The following is a 25,420-nucleotide window of genomic DNA, read 5'->3' as shown; positions in this document are numbered from 1 at the left end:
TTGATTAATGGTATGGTAGGTGTCCATATCATGTGTTTTTAGTTCATTGTTGATGAATGGTCAAGTCATGGATGTATTTTAGCACAGCAAGTGTGAACTACGCTTTGTTTCCACACACGAAGTAACCTGAATATAAGCCTCTTTAGATAAAATCTCATTTCCAACTGAAACCCTAAACATAAGGAAGAAAATACCCGACAGGGACTCTCGTAGAATTGTAAGCACATGCTGGGTATTAGTCAGCGACACATTCAGACACCTCATATTTTTAAAGCCTCCTAGCACGCCCAAGAAGTGTTGGATTGCTAATTAATTTAGCTAAACAGTGTAGTACCCGTAGCATCATCATTTATGGATCAAACACTCAGAATACTCCATCCATCCATCCATTATCTGCACCGCTTATCCTCAGTAGGGTCGCGGGTGTGCTGGAGCCCTTTCCAGCCATCTTCGGGCAGCGGGCAGGGGACACCCTGAACTGGTTGCCAGGGCACACAGAGACAGACAACTCACTCACTCATTCACACCCAGGGGCAATTACTCACTCGCTCATTCACACCTAGAGACATTTTGGACCGGCCAATCAACCTGACGTGCATGTTTTTGGAATGTGGGAGGAAACCGGAGTGCCCGGAGGAAACCCACGCAAGCACGGGGAGAACATGCAAACTCCACACAGGAGGTTTGCTCAGAATACTCTATGAACCAAATTGCCAGAATTGCTTGACAGAACAATCACAAGCGTATGCGCAGTGGGTTAGGGGGTGTGATAGTTGAATGGTTAGCACATCTGCTTCACAGTTCATAACTCCAGGGTTTTCATTCCAGCCACCTGGCCTCCCTATGCGGGGTTTGCATGTTCTCCCTGTGAGTTTTACCAGGGGAATCTGGTTTCTTCCCAAATTCTGCACGGAAGGTTGATTACCGACTTAAAATTGTCCCCAAGTATGAATGCATGGGTGAATGGTTGTATATCTATATGTGCCATATGCGGAGTTTGCAGGTTCTCCCTGTGACTGCGTGAGTTTTACCATGGTAATCTGGTTTCTTCCTACATTTTGCATGGAAGGTTGATTAGCGACTATAAATTGACCCTAGGTAGGAACGCATGCGTGAATGGTTGTATATCTATATGTGCCATCTGCGGAGTTTGCATGTTCCCCCTGTGACTGCGTGAGTTTTACCAAGGGAGTCTGGTTTCTTCCCAAATTCTGCACGGAAGGTTGATTACCGACTTAAAATTGTCCCCAAGTATGAATGCATGGGTGAATGGTTGTATATCTATATGTGCCATATGCGGAGTTTGCATGTTCTCCCTGTGACTGTGTGAGTTTTACCACAGGAATCTGGTTTCTTCCTACATTTTGCATGGAAGGTTGATTAGCGACTCAAAATTGTCCCCAAGTATGAATGCATGGGTGAATGGTTGTATATCTATATGTGCTATATGCGGAGTTTGCAGGTTCTCCCTGTGACTGCGTGAGTTTTACCATGGTAATCTGGTTTCTTCCTACATTTTGCATGGAAGGTTGATTAGCGACTATAAATTGACCCTAGGTAGGAACGCATGCGTGAATGGTTGTATATCTATATGTGCCATCTGCGGAGTTTGCATGTTCCCCCTGTGACTGCGTGAGTTTTACCAGGGGAATCTGGTTTCTTCCCACAATTTTCATGGAAGGTTGATTAGCGACTCAAAATTGTCCCCAAGTATGAATGCATGGGTGAATGGTTGTATATCTATATGTGCCATATGCGGAGTTTGCATGTTCTCCCTGAGACTGCGTGAGTTTTACCACGGGAATCTGGTTTCTTCCCACATTCTGCATGGAAGGTTGATTAGCGACTCAAAATCGTCCCTAAGTATAAATGCATGGGTGAATGGTTGTATATCTTTATGTGCCATATGCGGAGTTTGCATATTCTCCCTGTGACTGCGTGAGTTTTACCAGGGGAATTTGGTTTCTTCCTAAATTCTGCACAGTTGATTAGCGACGCAAAATCGTCCCTAGGTATAAATGCATGCGTGAGTGGTTGTATATCTATATGTGCCATATGCGGAGTTTGCATGTTCTCCCTGTGACTGCAAGAGTTTTACCAGAGGAATCTGGTTTCTTCCCACATTATTCCTGTTATGAATATTCCCTGAATATTCATAACAGGACTTCCACACAAAAGCCACACTCAAACTTTCTTTCGATAATTGTTATAATTCCCTTAACCTTCATCGTAAGTGGCAAAAACATTTTTTTCTTCCTCCCGGCTGAGAAAACCAAATTGGTGCACTAAAATCCTGATGGCGACTACACAGGAGGGACTCATCGTTTCTCCTCCCGTACTAAAAGAACCAATTTTGCCTCCTTGGGCATAGCGGCAGCAGATGACTGTTGCTAGGAGACCGGAGACCTTCTTCCTTCAGCGAGTGCAACAAAATAATTGTCTGGCATTCTCCTGTCAAAAACTTGCAGGGTGGAACAAAACTGAGGAGCTCGGCGGTGGCCGTGGTTCAGATTAGGGCTGCGAGAGGAGGTTAGACTGCGACAAAGAAAAAGTAAAAAAAAAAGAAAAACGGAGGCTAAGGTATGCACGTTACTCGAAATACTCACCGATGATACAGCAAAAGAAGGGAACACCAAATGAAATATAGTCTGAAATGAAATTTGCTTCAAACGTTGATCATAATGAGGCTTTGGAAAAAGGTTCAAACTATTTCAAATTCCCATGGTTCCGAATCTGGGACTGCGGGGATCCGGCTCTTTTCCTGGCTAACAATGAATGGTGTGCTCAGCATGTGTGAACAAAGGCTTCACACTGAATGCTCACTGCGGCTGCGGAAGACAAGTTGCCAACTCCAAATAAATCGCAAAAAAAAAAAACTGAATTCTGTATATGACTTTATTAGTATACTAGACAATTCCCGCGGCAATTGTAAGAGTTGTGATTGATCTGGAAGATGATCCTGGCATGTACCGTATTTTCCGCACTATAAGGCGCGCCTAAAAGCCTTTATTTTTTTCAAAAGCTGACCATGCGCCTTATAATACAGTGCGCCTTATATATGGATCGATATTAAGTCGCAAAGTCTTGCAACTAAAGCAAGCAGCCGCCGACTATTTTCCCCCGAACGCGAAGTAGTCCGCGGTGTATGCTGGGATTTATTTACCGGCGTTTCATTTCCTAACCAATGTGTCAATCATCATTTGAATGGATCACTATTGGCTAAAGTTATTCGGAGGTCAAGGGGCGGATCCTTTTTATCATTTACAGGCTGGCATTGGCTTGAACGGCAAACAAAGCCTGCAATTGGCCGAAAAAGATGTGTCAATCATCAGTTGAATGGATCACTATTGGCTAAAGTTATTCGGAGGTCAAGGGGCGGATCCTTTTTATCATTTAAAGGCTGCCATTGGCTTAAACGGCAAAACAAAGCCTGCAATTGGCCGAAAAAGATGAATGTGAATAGCACGTGGCTGACGGCATAGAGAAAGCATTTTTTTCTATTCTGTATTTGTAAATATTGTATTCTCCTGGATTTACTACCCTCACGGATATAAGAGGACCACGGCTGCACATTATTATGAACACAACGACTTCGGTGAGCTACTCCGGATTTTATATTGTCCCTGTATCTTGTTTCAGACTGAACTCGATGTTTCTGTGATAAGCGGTGCAGATAGTGGATAGAAGGGAGTGTCTATTTTTAAATTAAACTCAATTCCAAGTGTTTATTGTCATATGCACAGTATAGTTGCGAGCGAAAAAGAAAATAGATACTAAGGAATGGTTGGCATTTCTTGAATCCCAAGACCTTCCGAATGATGGAACGATGCATTTGAGTAACATCGTACGGACACCACATCCGCACGTGTCTACGACACGTATTTGCGTCTTTGCAAGCTTTGGGAATGTTAAGGGGATAAGAAGTTGGACTGAACAATCTGACTGTTTTGTCCACGTTCCCATTGTAGCGCCTTATAATCCGGTGCGTCTCATGTATGTCAAAAATAGGACCAAAATCTATTTTTTCGGGGTGCGCCCTATAACCCGGTGCGCCTTATAGTGTGGAAAATACGGTATATATAACCCCGGTTGTTAGCATTATGAGTTAGCATAAAGTTTTTAACTCAGAGAGATGTTTCTGTCATTTTTTACGTGGGGGGGACTGAGTTAAAAAATGATGACTCACAACACGTGGTAAGCTTTCTCTCCTGGCTTTGATCTCTTTGATCTCCGGCAAAACGAACATCAAATGCCACAGAAACAAGATGAAAATAAATCCAAACAGCTTGCCAACATCATTTTTGCCGTTCCATGTGTTCCGTTACTCCTCAAGCCTGCACAAAATGTAGTCATTTTATTCCTATTTACTTTCTTTTGTCTTTTATGAGCATATTTGGTATTGGAGTAATCCAAGAGTCATTGAAAGTAATCCAGTTAAAGTAACCCTACCCAACCCTGTTGGGGGCCATGGCAACCGTGACAGGGATGGGCTCCAGCACCCCCGCGACCCTACTGAGGATAAGCGGTGCCGTTAATGGATGGATGGAAGTTTCCCTCAAACATGAACTTTTCTCATGTTGGGGAACTTAAAAAGTGTATATATTTGTGTCCCTGCCACTGCTTTATCATTTGACCAGGGTTGGGTTACTTTAACTGGATTACTTTCAATTACTTTTGGATTACTACAATACCAAATATACTAATAAAAGACAAAAGAAAATAAATAGGAATAAAATGACTCAATTTTGTGCAGGCTTGAGGAGTAACGGAACACATGGAACGGCAAAAATTATGTTGGCAAGCTGTTTGGATTTATTTCGCATTTGATGTTAGTTTTGCCGGAGATCAAAGAGATCAAAGCCAGAAGAGAAAGCTTACCACGTGTTGTGAGTCATGATTTTATTCATATTTAGTTTCTTTTGTATTTTATTAGCATATTTGGTATTGGAGTCATCCAAAAGTCATTGAAAGTAATCCAGTTAAAGTAACCCTACCCAACCCTGGTTTCTGTGGCATTTGATGTTAGTTTTGCCGGAGATCAAAGAGATCAAAGCCAGGAGAGAAAGCTTAACACGTGTTGTGAGTCATCATTTTATTCCTATTTAGTTTCTTTTGTCTTTTATGAGCATATTTGGTATTGGAGTCATCCGAAAGTCATTGAAAGTAATCCAGTTAAAGTAACCCCACCCAACCCTGCATTTGACAGTTCTGGTAACTGAGATAGCGCACTCTTTCCCCCTCTATTGGTCGCTTAAAGCTGGGATTAGTTTGACTCCACGCCTGCCCACCTGAGTTTGCCAGCAGTTATTTGGAGGTTTATCCTTCCTTTCATTCTGCTGACATTCCTGTCAAGGCAGTGTTCCTGTCTGCTGCACTTTGAGCTCAAAGCTAGCATATCAACAAAATAGTGGGAGGGACAATCACGGTGAATACCTATGAAGGTATTTATATTGTAGTATTTTCTGCACTATAAGCAGTGTTCATTTGAGCTGTGAAAAGTGACGGATCCCGGGACTCGCATGCTCAAAAATCTATGGGTCCCAACAGAGATCTAATGGGTCCCCAAAATTTAGTGTTATCCAGGTTGAAATTGTAAATCGGCGACAAATATATAATATAAATCTATATATTCATTCCGTTTTAATCATCACAGTTAATTGGTAATACAAAGCAGTTATCACTTAAGATTTTTCAGTTCACAAAAATATTGTACATTATACAAAATAATATTGCTGAAATATTAGTCTGTATATTCATGCAGTTTTAATCACTTCAGATTTTTCAGTTCATATATTCTTCATGGTTTGCTGTCCCGCCACAGTTGTAATGCCTTCTCGAGGTCCAATTGCAGCAACGGAATTTCCATAGCTAATTTGTGCTTTTCATTGTCATTGTGCCGATCCAATGTGCTTTTCTGAAAGTTCGTATTGCGAAATGATTTATGCCATCCAGTTTTTTTGTCACGCTGGGTGCACGCATCACAGAACATCTAGACTCCATTATCATCCTCCTCATAGCGTAACCAGGAATAGAATTGAGTCCATTTTGGCAGAAATGTCCTTTTCTTGCTAGGAGTATTCTTTTGTTTATCTTTCGTCGAATCGTTCGCTGCAAAACACGTGTTTTCCTTGCCTTCGCCGTCTTCTCCGCGTTTCTTTCGTGCCGGAATTATTGCCGTTGTTATCACTTTCTGCATTAGATAGATAGATAGATAGATAGATACTTTATTCATCCCCGAAGGGAAATTCACATTTCCAGCAGTATCCCTGAGCTGAGAACAGTACAATAATAAAGCCAAAAGAATACAATATACAAATACCCAGTGTGACGTGCAAATGCCCACTGTAGCGTGTTATATAGAGTAACTAAATAGTGCTACACAGAATACATATTGCAGTAAGATTCGGTAATATCCAATGTAGGTGGTGTGGTTTAATGTGGGCCTTTACTCTGCCGGGTGGAGTTAAAGAGCCTCATGGCATGAGGAAGAAAAGATCTCTTCAGTCTGTCCGTAGTACAAGACAGTGACAGCAGTCTGTTTCGACTTATTACCGACACCGAAGAAATGACCAATTTTTTGTTGATTTGCACCTAATACCAACTGTTTTTCCGGAGGCATACTTCTCTTTCACTCGACAAATAACAAAACAACGACATCATCCCGAAGCAACGAGATCTCGTTTGCCGAGATCGGCGCGAGACCAAAACAACAATGGCGGATCTGCCTGACGAAAAGTTTGGAGTGCGGTAAATCCTTGTTAAAAAAAAAAAAAGTAATCAGGTAATAATGACAATTTGGTGTCAAAAAAGTTGCGTCCCGGGGACGCACGTTGATTTGAGTCTTTTAAGTTCAAACAAATATAAATCTTGTGTTCACATTTTTAAGACTTATGAAAATTGCCAATGACAATAAAGGCCTTATTTTGAGAATAATAAATGGAATGCTTTTAAAGGATCTGCAGGAATCCTGACTAAAAGAGGGCTGCCTTTTTGGTTTTACCTGTGGATGATGTGCTGGTTTTGTAGGTAGTCGAGTGCAAGTGTCATCTCGCAGAGGTAAAGTTTAACAGCGCCCTCGCTGAAGGAGACATTCTGCTGCAGGTGGTAACGGAGGTCTCCTCCAAGCAGTAGGTCCACCACCATGAACATGTCCTCCTCATCCTGGAATGAGTACCTAATGTGTTTTTTGGGGGTAAGGATAGGAAAAAGACACAACTTAATCCCTGCTGGTTATGAAAATAAAAACAAGCAGGATTCACAAAAGACAACGACGCCCACCATGCAGTTCCATTACAGCGAAGCATGCAATGTGCAAAGCTTAAATCGGCTTTTTATCAAAAAATCTAAATAAAAACGACAAAATGCGCATTTTGAGGGGGCAGTATCGGAGTATTTCTGGTTTAATGCACCTTAGTTTGCAATTTGAGGGAAGTAGACTTCATTTTGGAAGCGTTCTAAGGGATGGGCAGGGCACCTGTATGATGCGGCAGGGGTAAACCAGTGAAAGCTGTCGGGCCCTGCTGTTGAACAGAAGAGTGTGTTGTGTCACCATGACCCGAGTGACATGGCCGCTTTCTTGTGTCCTGTTTGAGTGGAGAGGTGTTGTGAAAAGATAGTGGGATTTTTGGACGGGTTCTATGATACGGCAGGGGTAAACCAGTGAAAGCTGTCGGGCTCTGCTGTTGAACAGAAGAGTGTGTTGTGTCACCCTGACCCGAGTGACATGGCCGCTTTCTTGTGTCCTGATTGAGTGGAGAGGTGTTGTGAAAAGATAGTGGGATTTTTGGACGGGTTCTATGATACGGCAGGGGTAAACCAGTGAAAGCTGTCGGGCTCTGCTGTTGAACAGAAGAGTGTGTTGTGTCACCCTGACCCGAGTGACATGGCCGCTTTCTTGTGTCCTGTTTGAGTGGAGAGGTGTTGTGAAAGGATAGTGGGATGTTTAGACGCGTTTTAAGGGATGGGCAGGGCACCTGTATGCTACGGCAGGGGTAAACCAGCGAAAGCTGTCGGGCCCTGCTGTTGAACAGAAGAGTGTGTTGTGTCACCCTGACCCGAAGTAGGTAGGTAGGTGGGTGTAAGGTGGAATTCCCCAGAAAAATGTGTATCTCTAAACCAGATGGTATCATGTTTCCTTTTTCAAATATTGGTAGCGCCCAAAGGGGCGTTTCTTTCTTTCTCGGTCTTTGTTCAATTTTAATAAATGCAGTTTGCGTGGGAAGGACCCCTCAGAGTTAAGGAGCACAGTTGTAAAATAAGACAAAATGCTTGGTGTATTTTTTAGTGATCAGCCAACTTTAAAATCGCTCTCCCACTACATGAGATCGACATAGATCCCACAGTAGGTCGGTTGGTAGCAATGTTCCCTGTCATTTTCCCCCGGTCTGAGCAAAGTCGGTGAGCAACGCTTGAAACAACAGTGAGCAACGGCAATCCCAAGTGTGGCAAGATAATTAATGATCAAACATGTCCAAAACTTGACATCATGTTACATTTTGCTGAGTTTCCGGCAATGCAAAATTATTTTTCACTTTTGAATGGCCCTGTGATTGACTGGCAACCAGTTCAGAGTGTCCCCTGCCCACTGCCCGATGATTGCTGGGATGGGCTCCAGCACCCCCGCGACCCTACTGAGGATAAGCGGTACAGCTAATGAGATGAGATTATTGCAATGGTCGTACGGTTTTCACAACAATTCTTTCACAAGATTTCCATTCCTTTTTTTTCCTGGTATCTTTTGTCGCATAATATCAACATTTTTGGGGTCTTATTTAGTCGGTTGCACGATACACAACTGTATTTAATCACATTTTTGAGTGGAAGTACAATGTTGACAACAAGATTGACTTGGTATCATTGGGAATTATTTGAATGCAACACAAACTTTTTCTTCTTTTTCACTGTTTTTTTTCTATTTTTTTTTTATTCCTTTAATAAAAAATCTCATTGTGTTTATTTTTTCCTAGCTTTTTTTCTTTTTGTTCTCTATTCACTTTTTTTCCTTTGTTTCTTTTTTTCTGAGCTTTTCACTCCATTTTCATTTTGGTATTTTTTTTCTGTTTTGTTCTATTCCCCCCTTCCTTTAAGTCATTTTGTGCATAATTTTACAGAACATTTGGTCATGTTGGGATGAAAGAAGCAAAAACAACCCGAAGAGCCGTTTAGGACCCGAAAGAGCCGGTTCCTTTTAGTGAGCCGAGCCGAAGAAGCCGGTTCTCGAAAAACTCTACCGACTTGACTCGACTTCATTCTACTTCGACCTTGACTTCAAAATACTGCATTTAGAAAACAGCGTCAGGGGAACCTGTGTATTTTGACCTTCATGCACTGTAACTTTGACTTAATTGGCTTCTTAAATAGCAATTTCGAGCCCTAATTTTCGTGAGCCGGCTCGATTTTCTTGTGCGCTGAGAAATGGGTGTGACATGCCACTTACTAAACTGGTGTTGGTAAAATGTCAAGCTGCGCAGGCTATTTTATCAAAATGCGACTTAATTGGAAATTGCTTTTTGCTTCACAGCAGACACTTGTGTTAATCGGGCTCACTTAAGCATGCACATCAAATGAAAACACAAGCTCTCAGTGAGAGCGAGAGAGGATTCGAAATATTCCGCGCCATCGTTTATGCTCCATTAAATACAACACGCACGGTCGGGTAAGCGCTAAACAACAAAATACAAAACAGAAAACCCTCCAGTTTCACTAGTTTGCAGGTTTTTATTGTGCATGGTGGTCTGCGTTCTGATTCGCTGAACAGATTCTGCCTATGTCTGCCTGTGCGTCGAGTTTTCTATATATTTTCTTATGTATTATTCAAAAAGCTATTTATTGTTAGATAAGATAATTAAGTTTAATTATAATCCAAGAAACAATATAAATCTACTGATGGACAAAAATATTTTGAATGAGAAAAGTAGCAAAATGAAGAACCCTGTAACGAAGAAGAAACAAAGAAAAGGTGTTACTGTTATGGCATTGTCACGCAATTTTAACTCACAGTACCATTTTGTAAAACGTTGTAATAGAGCATTATGGGAAAAAGTTTAGCCAAAACATGGTACAACGTGCTATCGAAAGTAAAAATAGTGTGATGATTAGATCAAATGTAATGCTTTTTCCTGTATCATCTGGATCAAGGGTGTCAAATTGGGATTTGAATCCGGCCCGCGAGACAACGCTCGGAGAAGCGCAAGAGAAAAACGAGCTGCAGGTTGAAATATGGCCACTTTATGTTGCCAGGTGCCTCTCAAAAACGCTGTACTTGTATTTCTTTTTCTCTCTCTCTCTCTCTCTCCCTTGCTTTTTCTCTCACTCACTATTTCTCTCTCTTTCACTCTTCCTCCCCTTTACTCCCTCTCTCTATCTTTATCTCTTTATTTGTTCCTCTGTATCATTCTCCCTCTTTTTACCTTCTTTTGCCCTCTCTCCTATTTTTCCCTTTTTTCTCTCTTTTCTCACTCACTCTCTCTTGATTTCCCCTTCTCTTTTCCTCTTTCTATTTCTCTTCGGATCGCTTTCTTTCTCTTTCTTTCACCCTCACTATTTCTCTTTCTATCTCTTTTGTTTCTCACATTCTCTCTGTCTCTTTTCTCTCACATTCTCCCTTTCTTTGTTCCACCTTCTCGTTTTCTCTCCCTCTCTTTGTTATTTCTCTCTGTTTTTATTCTTTCTAATCTACTAGTCCGGCCCCCGAGAGAATGTTTCTCAGTGGATTAGGGGTTATTGATTAGTATATAATATTATTATTATTAATATTACAATAGCTATTGTTAGGGCAGCACGGCGGCGCAGTGGTTAGCGCATGTGCGGCACAGTTCATGTCTTGGGAACCTCCTGCGTGGGTTCAAATCCAGCTCCAGACTTCCTGTGCGGAGTTTGTATGTTCTCCCTGTGCTTGCGTGGGTTCCCTCTGGGCACTCCGGTTTCCTGCCACATTCCAAAAACATGCATTTCAGGTGAATTGGCCGGTCCAAATTGTCCCTAGGTGTTGAATGAGTGAGTGAGTTGTCTGTCCCCGTGTGGCCTGCGATTGGCTGGCAACCAGTTCAGGGTGTCCCCTGCCCACTGCTCGAGGATGGCTGGGATGGGCTCCAGCACCCCCGCGACCCTACTGAGGATAAGATAATGGATGGATGGAAGCAGAATAGTTGGTTTTACATATTTTGCTAAAGCCCATCTCAGTTGCAACCCTTGCAATACGTCTAGTGTTCACATTACGAGCATAACTCTTGAGATGTGATAACTGAAATCTCGGAACTCCATAATGCTTTGAAAGTGAAAATATTGCATGTACTTGCTGGAAAAAAAGGGGAAAAAAAATCAATGTTTGGTTCGCCTTTTGAAAGCCTTTGACTGGTCCTTGACTTTTATGTGATAGGACAGATAACGGGAGGTTCTGCTTTGTATTGCTATTAAATAATTCAATATTACATTTCCTCCTGCATACAAATGGCTGGCCAGTCTCTGTATGATACAGAAAGGACAGCAAAAGCAAAGATGGCAGCCATCCTCTTCACTCAGAGGTTCAGCAGATGGCTGGCCCCAGGATGCAGCGTTCCTTGCTGTCACCTTTTTATCACCTCCTGGGCAAGATGGGACTCACAGCAGCCACTTGACAAGATGGCATCCTCTGCAGTGGGACTCACCCTCTTATTTGCCCACATGGATGATCATAAATTGCATACACGGTTAAAAAATAATTGTTTGAACCAGTGGTAGGTGAAAAAAATCATAATGGAAGGATACTAAAATGAAAATCTACCTGTAGAACATCCATCCATCCAACCATTATCTGCACCGCTTATCCTCAGTAGGGTCGCGGGGGTGCTGGAGCCCATCCCAGCTGTTTTGGGGCAGTGGGCAGGGGACACCCTCAACTGGTTGCCAGCAGATCGCAGGGCACACAGGGACAAACATGTTTTTGGAATGTGGGAGGAAACCGGAGTGCCCGGAGGAAACCCACGCAAGCACGGGGAGAACATGCAAACTCCACACAGGAGGTTCGATCTCAGACAACTCCCTTGCTCATTCACACCTAGGGACAATTTGGACCGGCCAATTAACCTGACATGCATGTTTTTGGAATGTGGGAGGAAACCGGAGTGCCCGGAAGAAACCCACGCAAGCACGGGGAGAACATGCAAACTCCACACAGGAGGTTCAAACTCATGACTTCAGAAATGTGCCTTATTTATTTTTACCGTTTATGCAGTTTGTAATTTCGAGAAAATGCTACGTGGAAGGAAATATAACTAGAAGTCAAAATATATTTCTGTAATTAATCTCTGCTTGAGTTCTTGTACGTTTGCATAAAGATGCAATTAAAGTTTGAAGTCATTTGAAACATATCGAATAACGTTAAGATTTTTTTAACTACCCTGCATAAGGTGCTTTGAGGAGAGTGATGACTAACAAGAATAGAATAGAATAGAATCTACCTTTATTGTCATTGTTACAAAATGGGTTAACATATTGTGACAACGAAATTGGGCATGACACTCCAGTTTCACACATTCACAGTGAGGTAAAGAAACCAAGAAGATAAGGAACAGAGAAGATAAGGTTATAAAACAAGGAGGATAAGGTTATAGTTATATATATAGAGATATATATATATATATTATGATTACTATAGATTATTATTATTTATATAATATAATAATTTAGAATTATAAAATTTACATAAAATAGTTATAGTTGATTGTGCAGACTCTGTGTTATGGTGCAGAGCCTGAATGCAGATTTGAGAAGGAAATTGAATGTTTTTGAGATGAAATGTTTGAGGGTTAGGGTTAGGAGTGACAAGATTGGATAGATTGAGAAATGAAATTGTGAGAGACAGAACTGGAGTAGTAGTGGAACTGAGAAAGCGTGTGGATAAGAGAGTACTCGGTTGGTTTGGACACATGGAGAGGGTCGATGAGGAGCCAATGTTGAAAAGGATCTACAGAGCAGAAGTCAGTGGAAGGAGACCAAGAGGAAGGGTGCGATTGACGTGGATGGATGGTGTTTTGAGTGCACTAAATCTAGTGGAAGCTAGAGCTCGTGTTGGTGATAGGAATGAGTGGAAAAGTGTCGTGAAACGATAGTGGGATGTGTGGACGCGTTCTAAAGGATGGGGCAGGGCACCTCTATGATGCGGCAGGGGTAAACCAGTAAAAGCTGTCAGGCCCTGCTGTTGAACAGAAGAGTGTTGTGTCACCCTGACCCGAGTGACACGGCCGCTTACTTATCCACACGCTTGCTCAGTTCCACTACTTCTCCAGTTCTGTCTCTCACAATTTTATTTCTCAATCTATCCAATCTTGTCACTCCTAACATACTGCTCAAACACTTTATCTCAAAAACAACGAGACGGTTCAAGACTGGGAGGACAAATATGTTGGCCTGGGGAGGGATGGGCGCCACCAGGCTGTACTAAGCTCCCCCTACAATTCTAGTGGTTAATCGTGGGGCGGCAGTGGCTCAGGAGCGGCTCCTCCGTGTTACATGTCGAAGTGTCCTTGGGTAAGACACTGAACCCCTAATACCCCCAATAAGCACCTTACATGGCTGCACGGCCGCTATTGGGAAATGTGAAGCACACTGTAAAGCGCTTGGGGAAGTCTTGACTTGAAAAGCGCAATATAAATGCAGATCATTTCATTTCATTAAGGGATCCAAACAATATTTGTACAGTGGTACATAACTCTCACTGCCCCCTTATTATAATAGTCAAGTCAAGTCATTTTTATTTGTATAGCCCTTAATCACAAAGAGTCTCAAAGGGCTGCACAGGTTATTACACAGACTATTGTTTCAGACTATTATTACACCTTCCCCTGATCTGGAACCAACATGAGGGCAAGGAAAAACTCAAAAACCTCAACATGAGGAAAATGAAGAAACCTTGAGAAGGGACCGCACATGTGGCATTCCCCTTTCAGGATTACCAGACAGCAAAGGATATTGCAATCTCAAATAATACAGAGATATTGTCCAAGAAAAGTACAGTGGAACTTGGGTTCTGGACCATAATCCGTTCCAGAACCCTGTTCGAAAACCGATTTGTTCGATCACGGAAATCATTTTTCTCATTAAAAATAATGTAAATTGTTTTAATCCGTTCCAACACCCTGAATGTTTACCTTGATTGTTTAACGTAAACATAAAGCTAACCCAGGCTAATCGTACGTCCGCGTTAGCGTAATCTTACGTAAGATGACGCTAACATGAACGTGTAAAAATAAAGAAATCAGTCCGTTTATAAGCCTTAAAACAGGCCTGCTCCAGCCACAGTGACAAAATGAGGAAGGTTATCGGGCTGGAAGGAAAACAAGGAAACGCTTGAAACAATCAGGCCGCAGTGACAAATGAGCAGAGGGAGGAAGGGAACAGGGAGGTAGCTAGAAAATCAAAGCGAAGGACAAAAGCACTTTTGCACCAAAGAAAACAAAAAGAAAACTTCCTCTTGGATGTGTTTGGTCGGTAAAATAAAGGTGCCCTATATAAAGTTGACGACGGGCTACTTGAAAGTTGCTACATCATCACATTCAGGATTAAGCACCACCTCTCCTGAAGAGATCTTTTCTTCCTTATGCCATGAGGCTCTTTAACTCCACCCGGCGGAGTAAAGGCCCATATTAAAACACACCCCCTACATTGCATATTACCGTACTTTTATTGCAGTGTGTATTTTATGTAGCACTATTTAAATACTCTATACAACACGCTACAGTGGGTATTAGCACGTCACATTGGGTATTTGTATATTGTATTCCTTTTGCTTTATTATTGTATTGTTCTCAGCGAAGGGATGCTGCTGGAAATGTGAATTTCCCAAAGCGGATGAATAAAGTATCTATCTATCTATTACCTGTACACCTTTTAGAGTCCCACTTCTCGAAAGGTCATGTGTCATATAAACAACAAGTCGTAGGCAATGTTCCCTCTAAGCTGCGTGTGTGCGCAATCGCGCACTACCCAGAGCTTTTCCGCGCACAAGAAAATCTAGCCGGCTCACAAAAATCAGGGCTCGGAATTGCTAATTAAGAAGCGAGTTGAGTCAAAGTTACGGTGCATGTAGGTAAAAATACACGGGTTGTCGTGACGCTGTGTTCTAAATGCGGTATTTTGAAGTCAAGGTTGAAGTAGAACGAAGTTAAGGAAAGTCAGTAGAGTTTTTCGAGAACCGGCTTCTTTGGCTCGGCTCACTAAAAGGAACCGGCTCTTTTGGGTACTAATCGGCTCTTCAGGTTGTTTTTGCTTCTTTCATCCCAACATGACCAAATATTATGTAAAATTATGCACAAAATGACTTAAAAGAAGGGGGGAAATAGAGCAAAAACTAAAAAAATACCAAAATGAAAAAGTAGTGAAGAGCTGAAAAAAAGAACAAAGGGAGAGAAAACAGCAGGAAAATTTCAGAAAAAGGCCAGAAAAAAAGAAAAGAAAGAATCAAAGAAAAAAAAGGAAATAGAGAACAAAAAGAAAAAAGTAACAGCTAGGAAAAAATAAACAGAATAAGATTATTTTAAAGGAATTTAAAAAAAAAATGGAAAAAAAAAATGGGAAAAAGAAGAAAAAGTTTGTGTTGCGTTCAAATGATTTCCAAATATACCAAGTGAATCTTGTTGCCAACATTGTACTTCCGCTAAAAATGTGATTAAGTACAGTTCTGAATCTTGAAACCGACTCAATAAGCCCCCAAAAATGTTAGTATTATGCCACAAAAAATACCAGGAAAAAAAAGAAATGGAAATGTCACACTTACAGCATGTCGGAAGACTCCGGATCAATGTTCCCTCTAAACTACGCACAAGAAAATCTAGCCAGCGCACAAAAGTCAGGGCTCGAAATTGCTAATTGAGAAGCCAATTAAGTCAAAGTTACAGTGCATGAAGGTCAAAATACACGGGTTCCCCTGGCCCTGTGTCCTAAATGCGGTAATTTGAAGTCGAGTCGAAGGAGAACGAAGTTGAGTAAAGTTAGTAGAGTTTGTCGAGAACCGGCTTCTTCGGCTCGGCTCACTAAAGAGAACCGGCTCATTCGGGTCTTAAACGGCTCTTCAGGTTGTTTTTGCTTCTTTAATCCCTACACAACCAAATATGATGTAAAATTGTGCACAAAATGACTTGGAGGAAGGGGGGGAAATAGAACAAAAAAGAAAAAAATACCAAAATGAAAAAGGAGTGAAAAGCTGAGAAAAAACAAAACAAAGAGAAAAAAGAAGGAAAACTTCAGAAAAAAAGAAAACAAAGAAACAAGGGAAAAAAGTAAATAGAGAACAAAAAAGACTACTTCCACAAAAAAAATGTGATTAAGTACAGTTCTGTATCTTGCAACCGACTCAATAAGCCCCAAGAATGTTAGTATTATGCGTCAAAAGATACCAGGGAAAAAAAGAAATGGAAATCTGGTGAAAGAATTGTAAAAACAAATGACGTTTTTAGGCAATCGTATATGAGTCAATTCATTCAAAAGTGAATTTTTTTTTTTGCATTGCCAGAAACTCAGCTGTATGTAACTTGATATCAAGTTTTGGACATGTTTGATCATGATTTCGATGCCACACTTGGGATCGCCGTTGCTCACTGTTGTTTCAAGCGTTGCTCACGGACTTTGCTCAGACCCATAAGGAAAATGACAGGGAACATTGGTCGTAGGTAATCACATGATTATGAATTGGGACTGAGTGAAGAAAGGAATACTTTGCTCCACAAAGACAGAATGCCTTGTTACACTGAAGCCTGAAATCAATACTCCTAATGGAGTCTGCACATCAATCCTTCCCACTCCTCTTGGTCAAATGGATTCTGATGAGAGGGTGAATACGCAGGAGGAAAAACACAGATTTCTTCTCCTAAATGAAACATTTGCAACCGAGCTAGCACTGCCCTAACCCAGGGGCCGGGAACCTTTTTGACTCAAAGAGCCATAAAAGCAAAAAATATTAATTTTATTTTGGGAAAGAGCCACACCATATATTATGAGACAAATTTAAGAAATTGCTAAACCCGCACCCCAGACAAAAGCTTAGTCTTCAGCACATTTATTTTTGATGATTTGATAAAAAATATGAAAAGAGAATAATGCCAGAGCCCCTGTCCCAAAATCAACAAACATGCCACTTTAAACTTGTCTCTTTCTTGCAATGACTCAAGATCGGTTAAACTCCTTTTGACCCTATTTTTCATACATACTGGTTTCAAAACCAGATGCAAGCAGTTATTGTGTAAAAACGTCACAACATTATGCAAATAGGGAGCCTGATGAGCTCACTTTTGGCGCAGATGGCGTAGGGCGAGAGATGGGAGGGAGTGCTTGCGCTTTTTGCATGGCTCCACCCATCCCTCCCACTCACCCAATCAAAAGACTAAGTTCTCTTCCGGTGTTTTGGCGTATTTACAGTGTGTTCTGTGGATTCATCATAAGGTATCTGAACACTGAACACAGATTATATAGTGAACTTTTATATAAAGGATTCTTTAGCGTTGTACAGCCAAAACGAGTTTTCCCCCCCCCTTTATTGTGTGACACGTTGACTGTAAATTGTAGTGAAAAACGTGCCCTATATATACTGCGAAGTAACGTCAGTTACTCAGCTTTGGATTGGATTTGCGTGTACCTGGATAGGATGAACAACTCAAGTTTCGAACAATATGAAGATATTTTGCATGCAATCAAATTTGTCTCTGAGCCATAGATATTCATAGAAAGAGCCATAGGTTCCCGACCCCTGCCCTAACCTATAGTTTTGAAAAACGAGATACATAATAATATTGCTGAAATAATAATCCATCTTTTCATTCTGTTTTAATCATCACAGTTAATTGGTAATACAAAGCAGTTATCACTTCAGATTTCTCAGTTCACAATATTGTACCTTATTCAAAATAATATTGCTAAAATATTAGTCTATATATTCATGCAATTTTAATCATCAGTTAATTGGTAATACAAAGCAGTTATCACTTCAGATTTTTCAGTTCACAATATTGTACATAACTATATTAATCTATATTTTCATTCAGTTTTAATCATCACAGTTAATTGGTTAATTCAGATTTTTCAGTTCACAACAATATTGTACATTATACAAATAATATTGCTGAAATAACTATATTCATCTATATTTTCATTCAGTTTTAATCATCACAGTTTATTGGTAATAGAAATCGGTTATCACTTCAAGATGTTTCAGTTCACAACAATATTGTACATTATACAAAATAATGTTGCTGAAATATTAGTCTATATATTCATGCAGTTTTAATCATCACAGTTAATTGGTAATACAAAGCAAGTTATCACTTCAGATTTTTCAGTTCATATATTCTTCATGGTTTGCTGTCCCGCCACAGTTGTAATGCCTTCTCGAGGTCCAATCCATTATCATCCTCCTCATAGCGTCACCAGGAATATAATTGAGTCCATTTTGGCAGAAAAGTCCTTTTCTTGCTCGGAGTATTCTTTTGTTTATTATCTTTTGTCTAGTCATTCGCTTCAACACACGTGTTTTCCTTGCCTCCGCGATCTTCCGAAGAATTTCTCCGCCGTTTTTTCGTGCCGGAATCATTGCCGTTATCACTTTCTGCATTATGTTTCGCACCCTACAAATCCACTTGAGGCTGATTATATCCAATAGTCATCATACGACTGCACCGGTTTCAGAAACTCCAGGAAGAATCTTTACTTCCTGTGACAGATGTTTAGTGTGTTCCTGACTACAGATGTGTACTCAACTCCTTCCTGGCATGGTTCTTCAGAAAAGCACTTCTAAAACTATATCAAAGCTGGCGATTCTCAAGTATGCTTTTGAGCTTAGAGAGATCCCCAATCCCCTAGTGGCTCAATCGCGCATCCATTAACAATTACCGGCTTGCGCAATTGCTAAGCCACAGAAATGGCAAGACCAAAGGGGTAAGCTGGTGAACAGTTGAATCTGTCAGATGTATCGAGTTTTCAGGTTCAAACTTGCTTACTCTGTTATATTTCTAGTCGTTATAAAATAAAGGAGACGCCAGAAAGATGTAACAGAAGCCTCATTAGTCCAATCTCATTACCTGGAGCAGCACAGACTCTTCAAGCAGATTTAATGCAGTTCAGTCCATACAACAGATTAAAGGATCTCCATTAAAGCTGGGGAGGACATCATTTACAGCAAGTTGCTACCTGCTCGTGTTCAGTGCGGCTCGTGAACACAAACAATACACAACCTACTTAGTAATAGTCAGGGTTGGGTAGGGTTACTTTAACTGGATTACTTTCAATGACTTTTGGATGACTCCAATACCAAATATGCTAATAACCAAATTGTTCGAATTAGTTATATGACTCCACTAACCGAACACAAACATTATTCTCCTAACAATGCATGCTCATTTCTTAATTTTAGGGAAAGAATATTGACAAGAGACAGAAATGGAGCCCTGGAGCTTGACAGGTATGCATCCATTTTCACACGGGGGCAGATTTATTTTCTTAAAGTATTCATCAGGGTTGAGTAGGGTTACTTTAACTTGACGACTTTCAATGACTTTTGGATGACTCCAATACTAAATATGCTAATAAAAGACAAAAGAAACTTAATATGAATAAAATGATGACTCACAACACGCGCTAAGCTTTCTCTCCTGGCTTTGAGCTCTTTGATCTCCGGTAAAACGACCATCAAATGCCACAGAAACAAAATGAAAATAAATCCAAACAGCTTGCCAACATCAATTTTGCCGCTCCATGTATTCCGTTACTCCTCAAGCCTGCACAAAATGGAGTCATTTTATTCATGTTTAGTCCGGCCCCCGACAAAAATGTTTGTTCTATCGTGTGGCCCCAGAGTTAAAATGAGTTTGCTGTAGCATATGAATAACCTATATTTTATGTTGATAATATGTGTATTATTTGCCCTCATGTCGGTTTTAGATCAGGAGATGATGTCATAATAGTCTGTACTTTGCAATAATCTGTGCAGCCCTTTGAGACTCTTTGTGATTAAGGGCGTCACAAATAAACATTACTTGACTTGACTTCATTTTCCTCATGTTGAGTTTTTTGAGTTTTCCTTGCCCTCATGTCGGTCTTAGATCAGGGGGTGGTGTCATAATAGTCTGTGGTTTGCAATAATCTGTGGTCTGTGCAGCCCTTTGAGACTCCTTGTGATTAAGGGCGTCACAAATAAACATGACATGACTTGACTTGACTTTCCTCATGTTGAGGTTTTTGAGTTTTTCCTTGCCCTCATGTCGGTTTTAGATCAGGGGACGGTGTCATAATAGTCTGTGGTTTGCAATAATCTGTTGTATGTGCAGCCATTTGAGATTTCCTGTGATTAAGGGCTATACAAATAAACATGACTCGACTCGACTCAACTCATGCTGAGGTTTTGAGTTTTCCCTTGCCCTCATGTCGGTTTTAGATCAGGTGATGAAGTCATAATAGTCAGTACTTTGCAATAATCTGTACAGGCCTTTTAGACTCTTTGTGATTAAGGGCGTCACAATTAAACATGACATCACTTGACTTGACTTGACTTTCCTCATGTTGAGGTTTTTGAGTTTTTCCTTGCCCTCATGTCGGTTTTAGATCAGGGGATGATATCATAATAGTCTGTACTTTGCAATAATCTGTGCAGGCCTTTGAGACTCTTTGTGATTAAGGGCGTCACAAATAAACATGACTTCACTTGACTTCATTTTCCTCATGTTGAGGTTTTTGAGTTTTTCCTTGCCCTCATGTAGGTTTTAGATCAGGGGATGATATCATAATAGTCTGTACTTTGCAATAATCTGTGCAGCCCTTTGAGACTCTTTGTGATTAAGGGCGTCACAATTAAACATGACATCACTTGACTTGACTTTCCTCATGTTGAGGTTTTTGAGTTTTTCCTTGCCCTCATGTCGGTTTTAGATCAGGGGATGATATCATAATAGTCTGTACTTTGCAATAATCTGTGCAGCCCTTTGAGACTCTTTGTGATTAAGGGCGTCACAAATAAACATGACTTGACGTGACCTTTAGTGAAATAACTATAACATCCTCTCAATATGCGTATTCCCTTTTCTTTATACACTTGCAAACTATTAGGGTATTTTGATTCTATTTATTGTGCGATTCCCAAATATTCTTTAGCCATTCAAACAACCGTAAATTTATCAGCGGCAAAAGCAGAGCAGGACGGCACAACTTGAACGGGGGGGGGGGGGGGGGGGGGGGGGTTGGGTTGGCAGTCAGAAGCTCGCGATGGGAATTGAACTATAAAAAATATACGAGCCCAGTTCAGTACACTGATTAAAATAACCTCAGTTTGATGTAGTGCGGCCAAAAGCTCTTACAATTAGAGTAAATGCTTTTCTGACACACATCCTGTTGATAACTGCATATTACCATCACGCATGATGTATGAGGGGACAAAATATTCTTTCTGTGAGTGTTGAAAAAGATGGATGCACGCAGGGTTGGGTAGGGTTACTTTAACTGGATTACTTCCAATGACTTTTGGATGACTCCAATAGCAAATATGCTGATAAAAGACAAAAGAAACTGAAAATATTTGAATAAAATAACTCAATTTTGTGCAGGCTTCGGGAGTAACGGAATACACGGAACGGCAAAAATGATGTTGGCAAGCTGTTTGGATTGATTTTCATTTTGTTTCTCTCGCATTTTATGTTGGTTTTGCCGGAGATCAAAGAGATCAAAGCCAGGAGAGAAAGCTTACCATGTGTTGTGAGTCATCAATTGATTCATATTTACTTTCTTTTATCTTTTACAGTGGAACCTCGGTTCTCGACCATAATCCTTTCCAGAAACCTGTTCGATCCCCGAAATCATTTTTCCCATTAAAAATAATGTAAATCCTTTTAATCCGTTCCAACACCCTGAATGTTTACCGTGAATGTTTAACGTGAACATAAAGCTAACCCAGGCTAATCGTACGTTTGCGTTATCGTAATCTTCTGTACGAAAGATTACGCTAACATGAACGTGTGAAAATAAAAAAAAGGATAAAGAAAAGAATTATGAATAGGATTTCTTACCTTTGTGGTGGTCAGCAGAAGACGCAGGTGGACGGTGGTGCTATTATTTCTTTCTTAAATGCAATAGTTGTACGCACTACTTTTCTTTTTTCACCTGTAGCAACTTTGCCGCTTGCACTGACTTTCTTCGGAGGCATAATAAGGGGCTAAAACACCCCTACGCTGCTCAGCATCGCCCCCTAGCGTACACACTCAAGCATTACCGGCGTTCCAACTCCGATTTTTTGACGGAACAGCGAAGCAAGAATTTCTCGAAACTTTTGGTCGGATTTCGATTTGTTCCAACTGAGAGGCGTTCGAAAACCGAGGTTCCACTGTATTAGCATATTCAGTATTGGAGTAATCCAAAAGTCATAGAAAGTAATCAAGTTAAAGTAACCCTACCCATCCCTGGACGCACGCAATATCATTGCACCAATTAAAAGAGATTTAAGTGCTTTGTGCAATATGCCATGAATAGCGTGCCAGGTCCCCAATTACATTTAGAAATGTGTCCCACTTGGAGATGAGCGTTAAATAATGGAAGCAGGAGAGACTCACCGACTCATCTAACACGAGGGAGAGCGCGGGTCAATTGAAAATGGAATAATTATTTCCAAATATGTGCGCCTGCTCCAAAACAATAAAAGCGAATACTGTCGCTCTTTCAAAAGCTTTTTTAAAAGTGTGCCAAAATCATGTTTTTGCAATATGAGGTGCACTCCATCCACAAAGAATATACTGTACTGCCATTTACATACCTGTCAAGCTGTACGTTTTTGCCGTACAAATACGGGTATTAGGCATTTTTTGTACGACGTACGAGGAAATCTGTACGGAAAAACGCAAATTTGTCAATGATGGGTACCATCCGGTATACACCGTCTATCACCAAACAGCAAATCAATCGAGTCAAACCAGTTCGAGTTGTGTAGTGAAAGGAAGTCCGTCTCTTTTTAGAGAAGCGGCTTTTTCGGCTCAACTCGTTAAAGAGAGTCTGCTCTCTAACGGCTCACTTGCTTTCATGCATTTTATTACGAATGATGATGTTGTATAAAGAAGTTAAGAAAAAAGGAAGTACAAAAGGAGAAAATGATAAGAGACAGGTTTGTAGTTATTGTGAATATTTCTATAGTAGCATTTCATCGTATTTCCGTAGTAGTAATTTTGTAATATTTTTTTATAGTATTCTGTAATATTTTTGTAATATTTCTGTAGTAGTATTTTTGTAGTAGTATTTTTATAGTATTCCTGTGAATTGTGAATATTTCTATAGTAGTATTTCATAGTATTTCCGTAGTAGTAATTTTGCAATAGTATTTTTATAGTATTGCTGTAGTATTTTTGTAATATTTATGTAGTAGTCTTTCCTAGTATTTCTGTAGTAGTATTTTTGTAGTAGTATTTTTATAGTATTCCTGTGAATTGTAAATATTTCTATAGTAGTATTTCATAGTATTTCCGTAGTAGTAATTTTGTAATAGTATTTTTATAGTATTGCTGTAGTATTTTTGTAATATTTATGTATTAGTATTTCTGTAGTAGTATTTTTGTAGTAGTATTTTTATAGTATTCCTGTGAATTGTGAATATTTCTATAGTAGTATTTCATAGTATTTCCGTAGTAGTAATTTTGCAATAGTATTTTTATAGTATTGCTGTAGTATTTTTGTAATATTTATGTAGTAGTCTTTCCTAGTATTTCTGTAGTAGTATTTTTGTAGTAGTATTTTTATAGTATTCCTGTGAATTGTAAATATTTCTATAGTAGTATTTCATAATATTTCCGTAGTAGTAATTTTGTAATAGTATTTTTATAGTATTGCTGTAGTATTTTTGTAATATTTATGTCGTAATTTTTCATAGTATTTCTGTAGTAGTATTTTTGTAATATTTTTGTAGTAGTATTTTTATAGTATTCCTGTGAATTGTAAATATTTCTATAGTAGTATTTCATAGTATTTCCGTAGTAGTAATTTTGTAATAGTATTTTTATTGTATTGCTGTACTATTTTTGTAATATTTATGTAGTAATTTTTCATAGTATTTCTGTAGTAGTATTTTTGTAATATTTATCCATCAGTATTTCTGTATTATAGTTTTGCAGTAGTATTTTACAGTTTCCCTATGGGGATGAATAAAGTATCTATCTATCTATCTATCCCTTTAATCAGTATATTGCCAACAATAGTTTAATGCAGAAAATAAATTCATAATTTGAATAAAAAAATGTATTATTCTACTTAATTCTATTTGCATGTATTTTTTCCTTCTACAGCGAACGTCCGAGCGACGTCATTTTTGAAGTTTTTTAAAAATAAAGCTCATTCGTGTCGAGCAACTCAGTGTCTCACAACAAAATGTTCATTAACAATATATATATGATATAAGGAAACAAGATTATTTTGTATTTTGCAAGGGGAAAAAACGACAGTTTCTAAGGGCATGGAGCCCTGGAGCTTGACAGGTATGCATCCATTTCAGATTTCAACAAACCCCGCACCCCTTGAGAGACAAACATGCAGACAAGAGACAAAGCACGGCATTCCACATGAAAAGGGTAGAAAAGGTAAGATAGTCACCAGAGATTGACTAAAAAAACATGTTCAATTTCCTGTAGAATCTCTAGCTCTCTAAAGACGTTTCGGACCTCATCTCGCTCTATGCACTGTTGTTTGTTCATGTACTTCATGGCATACATCTTCTCTGTGTCCCGCTTTTGCACGATGCATACCTAGAAAAAGAGAAACAGGATGACATGATTAAAGAATGAAGAAATAAGATTTAAACAAAAATTTGAATGCAATGTGTCTCGACTACAATAACAAATTAGAGTATCGGAGCTGCAAAGAGAGAAGCGAATATCGACATATTGTCATGATTATTGATGTGACTTCGCTGTGCCCAGTCATTTGGCGCCACCGGCTCCCTGTCACAATTTGAACCCACTCCTGCCCTTTTGTCAGTCCGTCTGCGAACCTCTGTGTTTCAAGGCAAGCCTTTTTCAACCCCTTTCCCGTTTTTGCTCCTGTTTATCTCCAGCTACGTCTCGTTTTAATCCCGACCACATCTGCGCTCCCGTCCCGACTTACGACTCGTTTCTGATCCCGACCACGTCTGCTCTCCCGTCCCGACTTACGACCAGTTTCTGACCCCGACCCCGCTTTTGCTCTCCTGTCCCTGCTATCGACCTGTTTTTCCGCCCCTGACACCGCCATCGCTCGCGACGGAAGATCCACTTCCGTGTTCAGACCACAATCAGAGTACGAGAGCGACTTGCTTCCCGCGCCCAGCGAACACCGAATCGTGGGCGCGGCCCTTCCTCTCTCTTTCAATAAAACTTGTGGTAAACGTCACGCAAGTGGGTACTGTTTCCGTTCTGGTCCTGACACGTATGACTGCTGAGGTGCAAAGGAATATTAGTGC

The 25,420-nt window shown here is 40.2% G+C and overlaps 1 protein-coding gene across 2 annotated transcripts in view; it reads right to left on the bottom strand.

The window, feature by feature from the left end:
- stk32c (serine/threonine kinase 32C) overlaps nucleotides 1–25,420 on the bottom strand; it is a 105,630-nt gene that overhangs the window by 27,230 nt on the left and 52,980 nt on the right. For both annotated transcript variants that reach the window (XR_015852586.1, XM_088352106.1), the window contains 2 exons: nucleotides 24,577–24,728; nucleotides 7,001–7,174 (listed from right to left, as the gene is read on the bottom strand). Coding sequence is in view for 1 of the 2 variants with exons in the window: in XM_088352106.1 (XP_088208232.1) it covers nucleotides 7,001–7,174; nucleotides 24,577–24,728 (326 nt within the window). In the remaining variant the exon portion in view is untranslated. The remainder of the gene's footprint in view (nucleotides 1–7,000; nucleotides 7,175–24,576; nucleotides 24,729–25,420) is intronic.

This window comes from Urocampus carinirostris, chromosome 13 (genome assembly GCF_059441175.1).
Source record: "Urocampus carinirostris isolate Australia breed hairy pipefish chromosome 13, RoL_Ucar_1.0, whole genome shotgun sequence".
Taxonomy (NCBI): Eukaryota; Metazoa; Chordata; class Actinopteri; order Syngnathiformes; family Syngnathidae; genus Urocampus; species Urocampus carinirostris.
The sequence above is the reverse complement of the archived record's forward strand: the minus strand, read 5'-3'. Positions and strand labels throughout refer to the sequence as shown.